The 12,545-nt window shown below is 36.7% G+C and overlaps 1 protein-coding gene across 1 annotated transcript; it reads right to left on the bottom strand.

The window, feature by feature from the left end:
- Nucleotides 1-2,774: 2,774 nt before the first annotated feature.
- LOC107830371 (ethylene-responsive transcription factor ERF003) lies at nt 2,775-4,035 on the bottom strand. Its single transcript, XM_016657907.2, has 2 exons — nt 3,817-4,035; nt 2,775-3,713 (listed from the first exon to the last, which is right to left on the bottom strand). The coding sequence occupies exons 1-2, from the start codon at nt 3,897-3,899 to the stop codon at nt 3,188-3,190; spliced, it is 609 nt and encodes a 202-aa protein (XP_016513393.1). The 5' UTR covers nt 3,900-4,035; the 3' UTR covers nt 2,775-3,187.
- Nucleotides 4,036-12,545: the final 8,510 nt, after the last annotated feature.

Below are 12,545 nucleotides of genomic sequence, written 5' to 3'. Positions count from 1 at the left end.
AAAATAACTTTTAAGTGACAATGATAAAGTTTAGTTACTTTTAAGTGACAAAAAATAGTTAAATAATTTTAGTGAAATTGAAAGATAGCTCAATGACTATCAGTGAAATTAACCTGTCAGGAAGGTCTCTTTAATGTCTTTTCTAATCGGGGTTATTTCAAAAAAAAAAATTAATTGTAAGGGTAAAAAAGGAGGGAACAAGCATACTTGGAGATAATAGTACAACAAAGAGGTGTATGTTTTGTTTGGGTAGAATGAATCACTCCAAAAAAGAATTGATTGATTCTCTTTGAATTGATTGGACTATAGGTGCGATGGTTTATTTCAGAGGCGAGGTCATTAGCTCAATATACCAGGTCCTTTAGCGACTTGGATGGGCTGTTCAATTTTTATTTTTATTTGCCTCTAGATGAAAGTGTTTTTCTCTTCTTTCTTTCACCTTTTCACCAATGATTGGCGGTATGAATTTTCAAATGAAAATGACAGTGAAAATGAAAACCTATGAAAAGGATTGAGCTGTTTTAGAATTCCCATGGTTTACCATAAGAGGCATAAAACCATATAAAAGAAAAAGTATTTAATCTATCATGACCATTCAACTCTAACACTATAAAAATAAATTCTTTATCTTTTTTGGGGCAATCATCTCAATGAAACTTCTGAAAAATAGAAACTCACCAGCAATTTTTCATATTAGAGAGGGTTAAAGATATATATGGTGGAAAAAGAATGAAATAGTGAGTAGAAGATGCAAAAATTTCTTCAAAATATAAAGAGACAAAACAAAAAATAAAAAGATGAGAAAAGTCAGACTAATAAATGGCAATTCGTTGTCATTTTCACTTTAGCAGCAGCAATCCCACTGCATATCTATGTTTTTCATGCTCAATCTCCCCATTATTCGAAAAAGGATTCACTCTCCATTCTCGAACAAAATCCAGTATAATCTCACTAGTGGGGTATGGAAAGGGTAGTATGTACGCAGACCTTACCTCTACCTTGGGGTAAAGAGACTGTTTCCGATAGATCCTCGGCTCCATCCCTCCAAGAACTCTCCACTTTGCTCTTGGGATGATTCGAACTCACAACCTATTAGTTGAAAGTGGAGGGTACTCGACACATATTTATCTAACTCTCCATTCTCCAACGTGAAATATTTTGGCTACTTTTTTTTTGCTTTTTACTTTTTTGTGTAGAAATAAAGGCCAAGAGTAGTGCTCTTAAAATACATGAATATAAGAAAATGTGAATGCCCCAACTCAAACTATATAAAGTTACTCTTCCTAGCTACTGCACAAAGCGCCCTTCGACTGTTCGAAAAAAATAAAATAGAATGAAACAGATCTTCAATCTTTTTGTTTTCTGCTTCTGAAACCAAAAAAAAATGTATAGTTTTGGTAATTAAAATTTTATAACAAAAAGGGTATAAGCATATTCAACAAAAATAAAATGGCATAGATTAAAAGAATAAAAGAAAGACATTCTTGTCTTTTTATAAGAGAGAGGGTGGTTGGGGGGGGGGGGGGAGGGGAGACTGTAATCTAGTTGAAAAAGTTTAGTGGGGTGGGGATATGGATATCTATGATTTCTATATCCAAGTTAAGGTGGGTCTGTTATTCTCATTCCAGAGAATTAATCGGATACTAATTTAAGTAATATTTAAAGCATCTAAAAGTGAAAAAAAACTAGAAATTTAAAGCAAAATGAAATATTAAATTATTTTTTAAAATATGAAAATAAGAAAAGGGAGATAAAGGGATTAAAAAAAAAGAGTTGCCAAACTGCCAATTTCTACAAGCAGTAGTGCGATCATAGCGACGTGAAAAAATGTATTTGCCCCATAAATGCACCAATAAATAAAAACATTGGAGGTATTATTTTTTTTACATAATATTAGGACTTAAGCATAAGTAATAAACAAGTATGTTGCTCAAGATGCAAAAACCAAAACTTAAGGAAAAAAAATTAATTATTCACTTTTATACTGTGTGTCTGTTGCTCGAGATGCAAAATCAATTAACCAGGTGCTGTTGATTCTTTCAGATATAGAAAGAAAGAGTGAAAAAAGGGTAACTCATTAGCAGTTAATTAATTAACTCATTTTCGAAAACAATTACGGAGTATCATTTAATTAAAACCTTAAAATATTGCCATTTAAGATTACTTTCTTGTTAGCTGAATGTAATATATATGAAGTGGCAAAAGATTACGCCAAAATAAATCAATCCGCATATCTATTTTATGTAACTTGAGCAAAAAAGTCTTCTCTTCACATGTATGCAAAAGGCTAGGCGAATGTTCCGTTTGTTTACGTAATAATCATCCGTAATTTACGGTCCCATACCAAAGACTCTTCTGCTAGCTAGTTTTATATTCTCTTTTACTTCTCTAGTGTTAACCGTAGAGACGTTAGATTTTAAACTTATGGATTCGATATTATAATTCTTTTAAATTATTGGGTTCTAAATTAATATTTATATATAATTAAGTAATTTTTAAAAGATAAATACAAGATTTGAACCAAAGTTACTAGATTCGGCCGAACCCGTAATATGAGTGTTAATGGGCATTGCACCAAAGGACAGTTCGGTGCATGAAATATTCAGCATTTATGTAGAGTTCGAAGAAGGATCGCACCGAGGTGTGATGTAGACAGCTTACCCGCATGAGTGATTGATTCCACGGCACAAAACCGTAACCTATAGGCTATACAAAGACAACTGTACCGTTGTTTCAAGTTCTTCTTCAATGGCATTACACCAAAAATTAATAAATAATGAATATGGTATATATATTAGAAATAATAATTCTTTTCACAACAATGGTAGCAGTAAACATACTACACTGTACATACATCATCTTCTAACTAATAGATAGTTCTCTTAGAACAAGAATTCTAGGAACCAAAAGATAGAAAAAATAATAAGTCCTAATTTCTACTAATGGTACATACTATGTTTTTTAAAAGAAGGAAACAACTTTGGACAACTCGTGCACAAAACATTTCGCGTAGAATTGGGGTAAGGGTCGCCCGGAAGGTGTTAATGCAAACATTAGTAATCGTTTTCACGGCTCGAACCCTTAAACCATAAGTCAAACAGAAATAACTTTACCGCTGCTCTAAGGCTCCCCTAGAAAGAAACAACTCAGAGACTGGGCAGTTAAAATTAGCAAAATGGTAAGACAATTACTGATGAGAAGGAACTACTGAGCAAAGTTCAATGGAGCCATAATCAAGTAATTCTTCAATCATTTGTTCAATGTGGTCTTCTTCAAGTGTATTAATAAACTGTGGTGTGTGCTCTACAGCTTCAACTTTCATCACTTCCCAATTAACCCCTGCTGCTGCTTCTTGTTGCTGTGCTAAAAATGTTGGCTTTGACATTAACATTTGTGGTTTTGTTTCATAGGCAACATGATTTCCAACATTGGCTACTGCTGTCTGAGCATATGAAGTTTGAATTTTTCGAGGTGGTTGGTGGTGTTGTTCTTGTGCTGAGTTTTTGGCCATTTGAAGTGAAGCCATGTAACATTTATGTAATTTGGCTGTTAAAGTTGCTGAAAGAAGTTTTGAGGAAGATGTTTGCGGCATGTTTGGGTTGTAAGGGAAATTAGTTCTTGCCCTTGGACCACACATTAATCTTGCTGCTTCATCATATGCTCTTGCCGCATCTTCTGCTGTCTCAAATGTCCCTAACCAAATTCTTGTTTTCCTGCAAAACATAACAAAAAAACAGAGCATTGTTTAGCCTAAAAAAACAGAGCACTTCAACAACTTTAAATTACGGAATATATATTTGAATAATTGGTACATACAGTAATGGATGACGGATTTCAGATACCCAAGAACCCCAATGTCTTTGGCGAACACCTCTGTATCGTTGTTGTGGTCTGGCCATTGATGAATGCTAATGCAAGCTGAAGTTGTCCTTTACGTGTTTGTGAAAATGCCTGAATGAGAAAAAAAGGAAAACTTGGAAATGATTTCGGGATTGTGAGGGAGGGAGAATGTGGAGGGGATTGAGGGGGTTTTGTAGTTGCATTTTCTTGAGAGAAACATGCAGTGAAAGTGCTGCTGCTTTTTTTTCTTAGGCCTTCTGGTCTGGCAACCAAATTAAACTAATGGACCCCACAAAAACTTGAGGAATAGAGCTTCTTTGGTTTTTTCTTTATCTCATTAGTAGTTACCAGTTGGCTTATTGGAACTGACATAATTCATAAATCAACTAATATGTGAAAGAAATAATTTTTTAGTCAAAAAGTGACCAAATTCAGCCCCTCATCACTAAACAATAACTTTTGTTGCACAAAAAATTTCTCTATTATGTATTCTTATTTAATTGGTTTCAACTTTCCGCATAATTTTAAATGTATAATCTCATAGATACTTCATGTGACTGGAAATCATGATTCAATCGAGGTATTCATTGCCGAATAAAGTATTATTCATAATCTAAATGAAAATTGAGTTTACTAGTCCAAGTATATTTGTCTTTATATGACATTATATTATCCAGATCAGGGTAAATCAAGGGGATAACATAACATACCGCGGTTTTGCTTCTTTTATATTTTATGTGGCCGATCAATGGTTTTGCTTTGATTATGAAGAAAATACACAAAAGTGGTTTAAATATACTCGTCCTGCACATGAAAAGCTCAAAAATTTATTGTGTGATAGCGTTTTCATCAATGGTTAGGCTGCACGATTTTAACCTATGATTGTGAAATGCGATAAAAAAGGAAAAGCAAATAATTAATAGACATGGCCATTAGTTGCAACCTATATGATATGATTAGTAAGTCAAGGTATGGCCAAGAATCTTAGACCATCATAATTAGAGCGAAGATCCAAATTTTACTATTGTAGGATCAAACCATATCACCTATTTTCCGAAACAACGTCTTGTTACATATTTTGAAATGTATAACAAGGGTAATTCTGTTGTTATCATTCTATAAATAGATTTTTGGATCTTTCAAAGGAAGAATGGTATGCCATGAATCTTTCACATTCAAGAAAATGAGTGGCATATGGGGCTAGCTATTTATTATAGTAATGATCTAAATTGTGATGGCAAGTGAGTAAGGGGTTTTTGTTTGGACTTGAGTTACATGCAAAATGCCGCACATTGCTTCCATCATGGGTTCCTAAATTAGGAAACACAGCCATATGCCAGGGTGCTTAGGAAAGGTACAACTTAAATGTTCATGCATATATTTTGGAGGACCCATGCCCCTTCTTACCCCACCCCCACATGCTTTGAGTTCTATGGCATGGCACCCTCCATGTTTCTAATTTCCACAATATTCTATAATTTTCATCTTCTTCTTCGCAAGATCTCTTCTTTAGTTGGGGGAAGAAATCGTCGAGTCGGATATTTTGAGGAACATATCGATAGAGAATTTATATGTAATAAAAACTTTACTAAATAAAGTACAAATAATAGACACCGTACATCCATTAAATCAAATAGTTGTAGTAGAATCTCAAAATTAAACTTATAATATTTAAATCCTGAATTCGTTTATGATAACGGATGCCAATTGGCGGCAACTAACCGTTATTTTCTGGAAGGACAGTGACTACCAAAACTCTAACGAGCGATGAAATGATACATAACAAATAGTAAAATAGATATTTCACGATGACTGGAGGATAATTGATGATGATATGGACAATTAAACCACCTCAAAGGGACTTTCGCGGTGTTAAATATTTATTCGTACCGAATGTTTACATCAAAATCAAATTATTTAACCAATATAGTTAAAATTTAAAATAAGAATACATATCATTTAATCATAGTTAAGTGATAAAATGTGTAAACGCCAAAATCAAAGGATTCAATCATATATATAGTTAACTAAAGTGAAAATACATATCATTTATTAGTTTGAAATAAACTCTCGAGCTAATAAAGTTTTACCTTTTGGCGCTCACATGAGCCAATATTTAGTTTAATTTGTCACATGAGCTCTCTGAATAAATACATATCATTTATTAGTTTGAAATAAACTCACTGTAGAGGCACGTAACAAGGAGGAGTTTTGAGGGGCAAGTGAAATGAATAATTGTAGTCAGCGGATGTTTCTCTGACCATTTTGTTTCCTTATATCATAACGCAATCCAAAAGGGGCCATTCAAAATGGAATTTATTTAATGTCTATTATATGTTCCGTCTTTATTTTGTTCTTATTCCTTCAATCAATATGATCAACAAATTTACTACACCATCTCTCTATACATGTATATATATTTGGGTTCGAGTCCTGGGTATAGAATTGCTCTAATTATGTAACGCTTTATCTTTCGGTATGAAAATTTTCAACTCAAATCTATATTTAGTCAGTCTCTAATGCCGATATCAAAAATTATATGGGAAAAATAAAAAGAATACATGCATATGTATGTATATTTTGTTGTTTCCTAATTCTTTGAATATTGTCTTTAGCACAACAACTGCAACATGCAGTAATGTTTCTCCCACATGCCTTAGTCCCTAAGCTTTTTTGTTTGCGTAACGCATTTCGCTACGGTCCATTTTCATGTGCAACTTTGCTTTAGTAATCTCTATCTATAATATTCTTTGGCTGCGACAATTGCCCAATGCATACAAATAATCCAACATCAAATAAATTGATGATACTTAGTTGATTTGTCCTTAACCCATTACTTGATTCTCATCATTTGGTGAATTTGTCCATATTAAAACTCGTCTATCCAATGAAAAAACTTAAGAAAATCTGATTTAACTAAACAACATTGAGTTAGTCGAGAGAACATTATGTTTATACATTCCCATTATTTTAAAAGTTGATTAGAGAACCAAGTAATAATGAATTAGCTCAATCAAGATACAGAACATGACACAATGAAAAACTTAAAATTTATATATAGTTCAAGTAAAAAATTAACTAGCATTTGAGTCGTTGCATTCAAGTCAACTCGAAATCTCGAATGTACAATTGAGTTGTTGGTACTCGAGTTAACTCGAAGGAGCATATTCTTTCTTTATCGCCTCCAAATAATTTGTTTAAAATTGTATTAAACTTTGATTGTTTTTGTTCATATTCTTTTTTTAATATAAATGACTTTATCTTAATCGATCTAAGCAACTTGTTATATTTTAGAATTACCTTAGCGGATATGTACACGGGGCCTGAAATATTTGATTCTTGTGAATGAGTTCATTCAAATTATCTATAGGAAAGAAAAGATAAAGGAGAAAAATAACTTCTTGTTGTAGAAATTTGTGAATTGGATTTTTTGGTTTACAGCTAATAATCGATAGACCGTTATGCTAAGGGAAAATATGGAGTCAAAAAGATAAATTGTGAACTAAGAAGTGGGGCCACTTGCTCTCAAACGCGTGAACGTGGGCCCCTCATATTACATGTGCCACGAACATAACATGGGTGATGAAACCTTTTATTTTGAAGAAAAAAAAAAATGGAGTAATATATAAGCGTGCCTACACTTTAGAGTTTATGTACTACTTCCAGATCTATTCAAATGCTATTTTAATAAAATAAATTTGATTCAAAATAAGTATTGCTCTAAGAAATCAAAAGTCACAAATTACAATTTTTTAAAAAGTCTTTCAATAATTATTACTCATTTTGAGGAGAGAAATTGAGAAATTTAGTCCAGTAAATATAATAATTAATATTTTTTAAATTATTTTTAAATACTCTTCTTAATTGAACTTTACCGTTATACTCCTTCCGATCCACTTTACGAGTGCGGTTCCATAGTTCCGGAAAAGCTGGAGCCGTGGCCGCGATGAAGTCACCCGTGGCGACTGAAACGAACCGTTCCATCCACCCACGGTCGTTGTCATCATCCATGCTGGATAGCAGTGCATGGTGGCCACGCTTGCTGAAATTTATCATTCCCCCGCGGAAGATTTTGGGGAATAGAGGTTCATCACTCGAGCTAGGGATATCTCTTCTCCCGTCTCCTGACACAGGTGCGAAGACAAGCGATTGTCCTCTACACGGAAGGACTTACCTATGCCAAGCACACCTGATAGCGGAGGCAGAACTCCACAATGACGGAGTCAAGCTCTCCACTCAAAGAAAACACTCCCAAAGTGAAGAGATACGTATAAAAATATGTAAAACCCTTCTTGGATAAAGTTATCCGCTCCGCAAGGTTGGGAGAGATAATGTCCAAATTTTGACAGTGGCAGTCTTCCTTCACATCAGGGATACTGAAAGGACGAATAGAAGAAGGGTATACGCTGACAGCCCACGTACAAGGGTGAGTAGAAGGATACTTCTCTTCGAAATCTTTGGTAGTAATCAAATTCTTTGGGATGATGGTACTCACCATAGGGATAGCAGCATCATCAGTTTTACCTTTGTTCTTTGAAGAACTAGGGCTTCTAGAAGAAGAAGCCATTTTTTATGAGAAGAATGGTTTTCTCTCAAAGAAGAAAGTTAAAAAAAGATTAAAGACAAAGTATAAGTTGAGTAAAGAATTTTGAAAAAATTTAGAGTATTATGAAGTATAAATGAAGGAGGTTGATGCGTATAGGTAAAGGTATATGCGACTAAACTCGTGGCCATAATTATCTTGATAACCGGAAAAAGTGATGCTAAATCATAGGATGACACATGTTCGGGACATTAAATGCGGAGATACGTGCGTCTAATCAACTGTCAAAACTTTTCAGAGAAGGTCAGTGAATTTCTCGCCAAACAAGATGTTTCTACCAACTTCCCGATGACACAAGGTTATGCCACTGGAAAGCAGGGGGACTGTCTGTATAGGGTAAAATACGTTTATATTAAATTATCGCATGAGGAAGTGACACGTGGAGCCGAAGATAGAAGATAGCTGAAACCGAAGGCAACGATCCCGTCTGTAACCAGAGAGAACGATGCTCATAAAGATGAAATAAATGCCTGCCACCCGGTAGCATTTGATAAGAAATATTCTACAACATTAAGTACATTGCCCGTTATAAGAAATATAGTATTCACTCCCTGCCATTACACATTCTTCAATGGCCCTCATAATTGACATTAAAGAGGGGCTTGATTCTAGGACCTTGTTTACTATGTGCAGCTATAAATAGTGAGCTCTATTATCATTGTAAATGACACGAATTTTCTGGCAAACATACGCTACACTCTATTCAAAGCTTAATATAATTTTATCTTCTTGTTTTTTGATATCATTGTTGTTGTGCCTGGAAGTCTTGCTCCCGGTATTACTATTTCTGGTATTTTATCTCCATCTCAAGGCTAAATATTATATTTTTTAATTTAATTTATCTATTATTTCATGATCAAATTAATTCAATTGTCTATAAACCACGTATTAATTTAACTGTATAATTTTACGGGTAAACAGTTTGGCACCCACCGTAGGGCTTAGATAGTTATGTAATTAAGTTGGTCCTTGCCTTTTTTACTAACGTGTTTGATTATTTGTTCTTAGCAAAAATCATAGAAAATGGCAGATGATGGTATTAACAATACACACAACCTTGAGGCCCAAGGAAATCAGCTTAAGCACGAGGATTCAATTAGTGATACCCACAGTGAGGGGAACGAGGTCATACCGGTCCACGGCAGGCGGTACCCTCGACATGTTTGAGAAACATCTCTTGATGATGCTGAAGAGGAGCACGTCGTCGAAGCGGTAAGGGTCCTGCAGGAGCAACAAGAGGCCATTCTAGGCCATCTCACACGACAGGATAAGGTTATGACCGAGCTGAAGCAGGCGTTATCGGGTGCTTCCAATAACGCGAATGGACGGGGTCCAATTCCTCCCGGTGCTCCCGCAAATCAAATGACGCAAAGGGACGACAACAACACCCCGAGGGGAGAGGTCGGCTTTGATAGGGCCCGGGGAGCGGATCCGGTCACAACAACGAAAGTGATCCCTTCAAAAGTGAACTCATATAGTTTATGAGGGAAGTAAACGCCCACATGGATCAAATTTCGGGTGCACCACCAGCACTGAAGTGGCAGGACTCAAAGAAGTACACTCAATTATCATACATAGCAAGTGCGGCACCCAAATTGATTCTGAAGCGGTTCAAAATGCCTAATGTGGCGAAATATGATGGGACTTCAGATCCTCATGAGCATATCACCACCTATACAATGGCGGTGAAGGGGAACGGTTTAGCTCCCTACGAGATCGAGTCAGTTTTGCTGAAGAAATTCGGAGAGACCCTCATGAAGGGAGCCTTGACGTGGTATTCGCTTTTGCCCGACCATTCCCTAGACTCCTTCGAGATGCTCGCGAATTCTTTCATTAAGGCCTATGCTAGGGCCAAAAAGGTGCAGGACCGAAAGGCCGATATATTCAGAATTGTACAAGAAGAGTCCGAGTTACTGCAGGAATTTGTAACCCGGTTCCAGAAGGAAAGGATGTTGCTCTCGGTCGTTCCGGATGAATGGGCAACTAAAGTATTCACCAAGGGTTTGAATCCGAGAAGTTACAATGCTTCCCTGAAGTTGAAAGAAAGCTTGTTGTTCTAAGCGTCAACTTGGATGGATGTTCACAACCGGTACGAGTCAAAGATAAGTATTGAGGATGATCAGATCGGTTTCCTGGCATCAGTTAAAGGTCGGGAGAAGAATAAAGAGAAATCAAAAGATGATTTTGACACAGATAGACGGTCTTCGAGGAGCCAATTTTTGTCCTATGAACGGGTAGAAAGACGAGGCAGAGGCTTCCGGTCGGCAGACAGGTTCGTTATCGATGGAAGAACTGATCACGGCCGAAACAACAAGTCATTACAGGACAAGGAAACGTCAGGTTCTCGAGATCCTTCCTACCCCAGACTTTCAGAATACAACTTCAACTCAGTGTAGCAGATTTGGTATCGGCTATGAGAAATATTAAAGAAGCATGATTCCCGAAGCCGATGAGATCTGATCCCAGTTAGAGGGATCCTAATTTATGGTGCGAATACCACAAGATGAATGGTTACCAGACTAGGAACTGCCAACATCTACGCGAAGAGGTTGAGACACTACTGAAAAATGGCCATCTAAGGGAATTCTTAAGTGACCGGGCTAAAAATAATTACGATCGCAATCGTGACAACACGGAGCCCTCAAAAGCAAGATAAGATCCCCCGCGCCTGATAATCAACATGGGGGGGGGGGAGGAGGGGGAGGGAGGAGGTTACCTTCTCGGCAGCAAAAATGACAAAGGTATCAGTAACCCACAGCAAGAGACTCCGGGAAGTCGTTGAAGACGACACCACTTTCATAAAAGAAGACGCGGATAGATTGTTGCTACCGCACAACGATGCATTGGTAATTTCTTTAAATGTATTAGATTTTAAAATCAAACGTGTTCTGGTGGATCCGGGGAGTTCAGCCAATATTATACAATTGAGGGTATTAGAGCAAGCCAAACTTACCGGAAACATCATTCCGACCACAAAACTTCTCACCGGGTTCAACATAGCAAGCGTGACAACCCGAGGAGAGATCCTGCTATCCATGAACGCCGAAGGGGTGATGAAGACTACCCTTTTCGAGGTGGTGGATGGTGATATGGGCTACAAATTATCCTGGGAAGACTGTGGTTGCACAAGACGAAAGATGTGCCATCGACATATCACCAGTTACTAAAATTCCCAACTCCCTAGGGAATTAAACAAATAAGAGGTGACCAACTGACGGCAAGAGAGATGAATGAAATTTCAGTCTCTAGTAGCAAAGGGAAAGAGCATGCGGCATAGCAATTACGGGAATCGACACTTGCTCTCGAGCCAAGCGAGGTCAACTAGAGGGAAGAGGCGCCAGAATCTTATCAAGTGATAAGGTATTTCCAAGTACCAGAAGAGACGGAAGCAACAAAATCCATAAACGGAAGAGCTTGAGTAAGTGGCCGTACACAAGCGAAGCTTGGATCCCAACATTTCTCTGATAAGACAGAAAAAACGTCCTATTGCCGAGGCCAGAAACAAATTTGTTAAAGAAGAGGTAACTCACCTACTTGATATCGGTTCAATCCAAGAGGTAAAGTACCCAGACTGCTAGCTAACGTAGTAGTAGTTCCAAAGAAGAATAATAAATTTTGCATGTGCATAGACTATAAGGACTTGAATAAGGCGTGCCCAAAGGACTCGTTCCCATTGCAAAACATTGATCAAATGATTGATGCAACGGCTGGGCATTAGTTAATGAGTTTTTTTAATGCTTAATCCGGGTACAACCAAATTAAGATGAACCCGGAAGATTAGGAAAAAACTTTGTTCATAACGAATTTCGGCATATATTGCTATAATGTGATGCCCTTTGGGCTAAATAACGCCGGAGCCACTTACCAGCGGCTCGTAAACAAAATATTTGGAAAACAAATAGGGAAAACCATGAAAGTCTATATAGACGATATGCTTGTTAATTCTTTGAACGCATGTGATCATCTTAAACAATTGCAAGAAACTTTTGACTTCTTAAGGAAGCATAACATGAAGCTTAACCCCAAAAAGTATGAGTTCGGGGTCAGCTCCGGCAAATTCCTGGGATTCCTGCTGTCACAAAGGAGGATTAAGGTTAACCCC

This window comes from Nicotiana tabacum, chromosome 23 (genome assembly GCF_000715075.1).
Source record: "Nicotiana tabacum cultivar K326 chromosome 23, ASM71507v2, whole genome shotgun sequence".
NCBI classification, from domain to species: Eukaryota; Viridiplantae; Streptophyta; class Magnoliopsida; order Solanales; family Solanaceae; genus Nicotiana; species Nicotiana tabacum.
Note: the sequence above shows the minus strand (reverse complement) of the source record. Positions and strands in the feature narration are given on the sequence as shown.

What these genes read in the sequence shown, in the direction of transcription:
- LOC107830371 (XM_016657907.2), bottom strand. Translation starts at nt 3,899, where the DNA reads ATGGCCAGACCACAACAACGATACAGAGGTGTTCGCCAAAGACATTGG. An exon ending in GAAATCCGTCATCCATTACT is followed by an intron (nt 3,714 to 3,816) that starts GTATGTACCAAT and finishes TATGTTTTGCAG; the next exon opens with GAAAACAAGAATTTGGTTAG.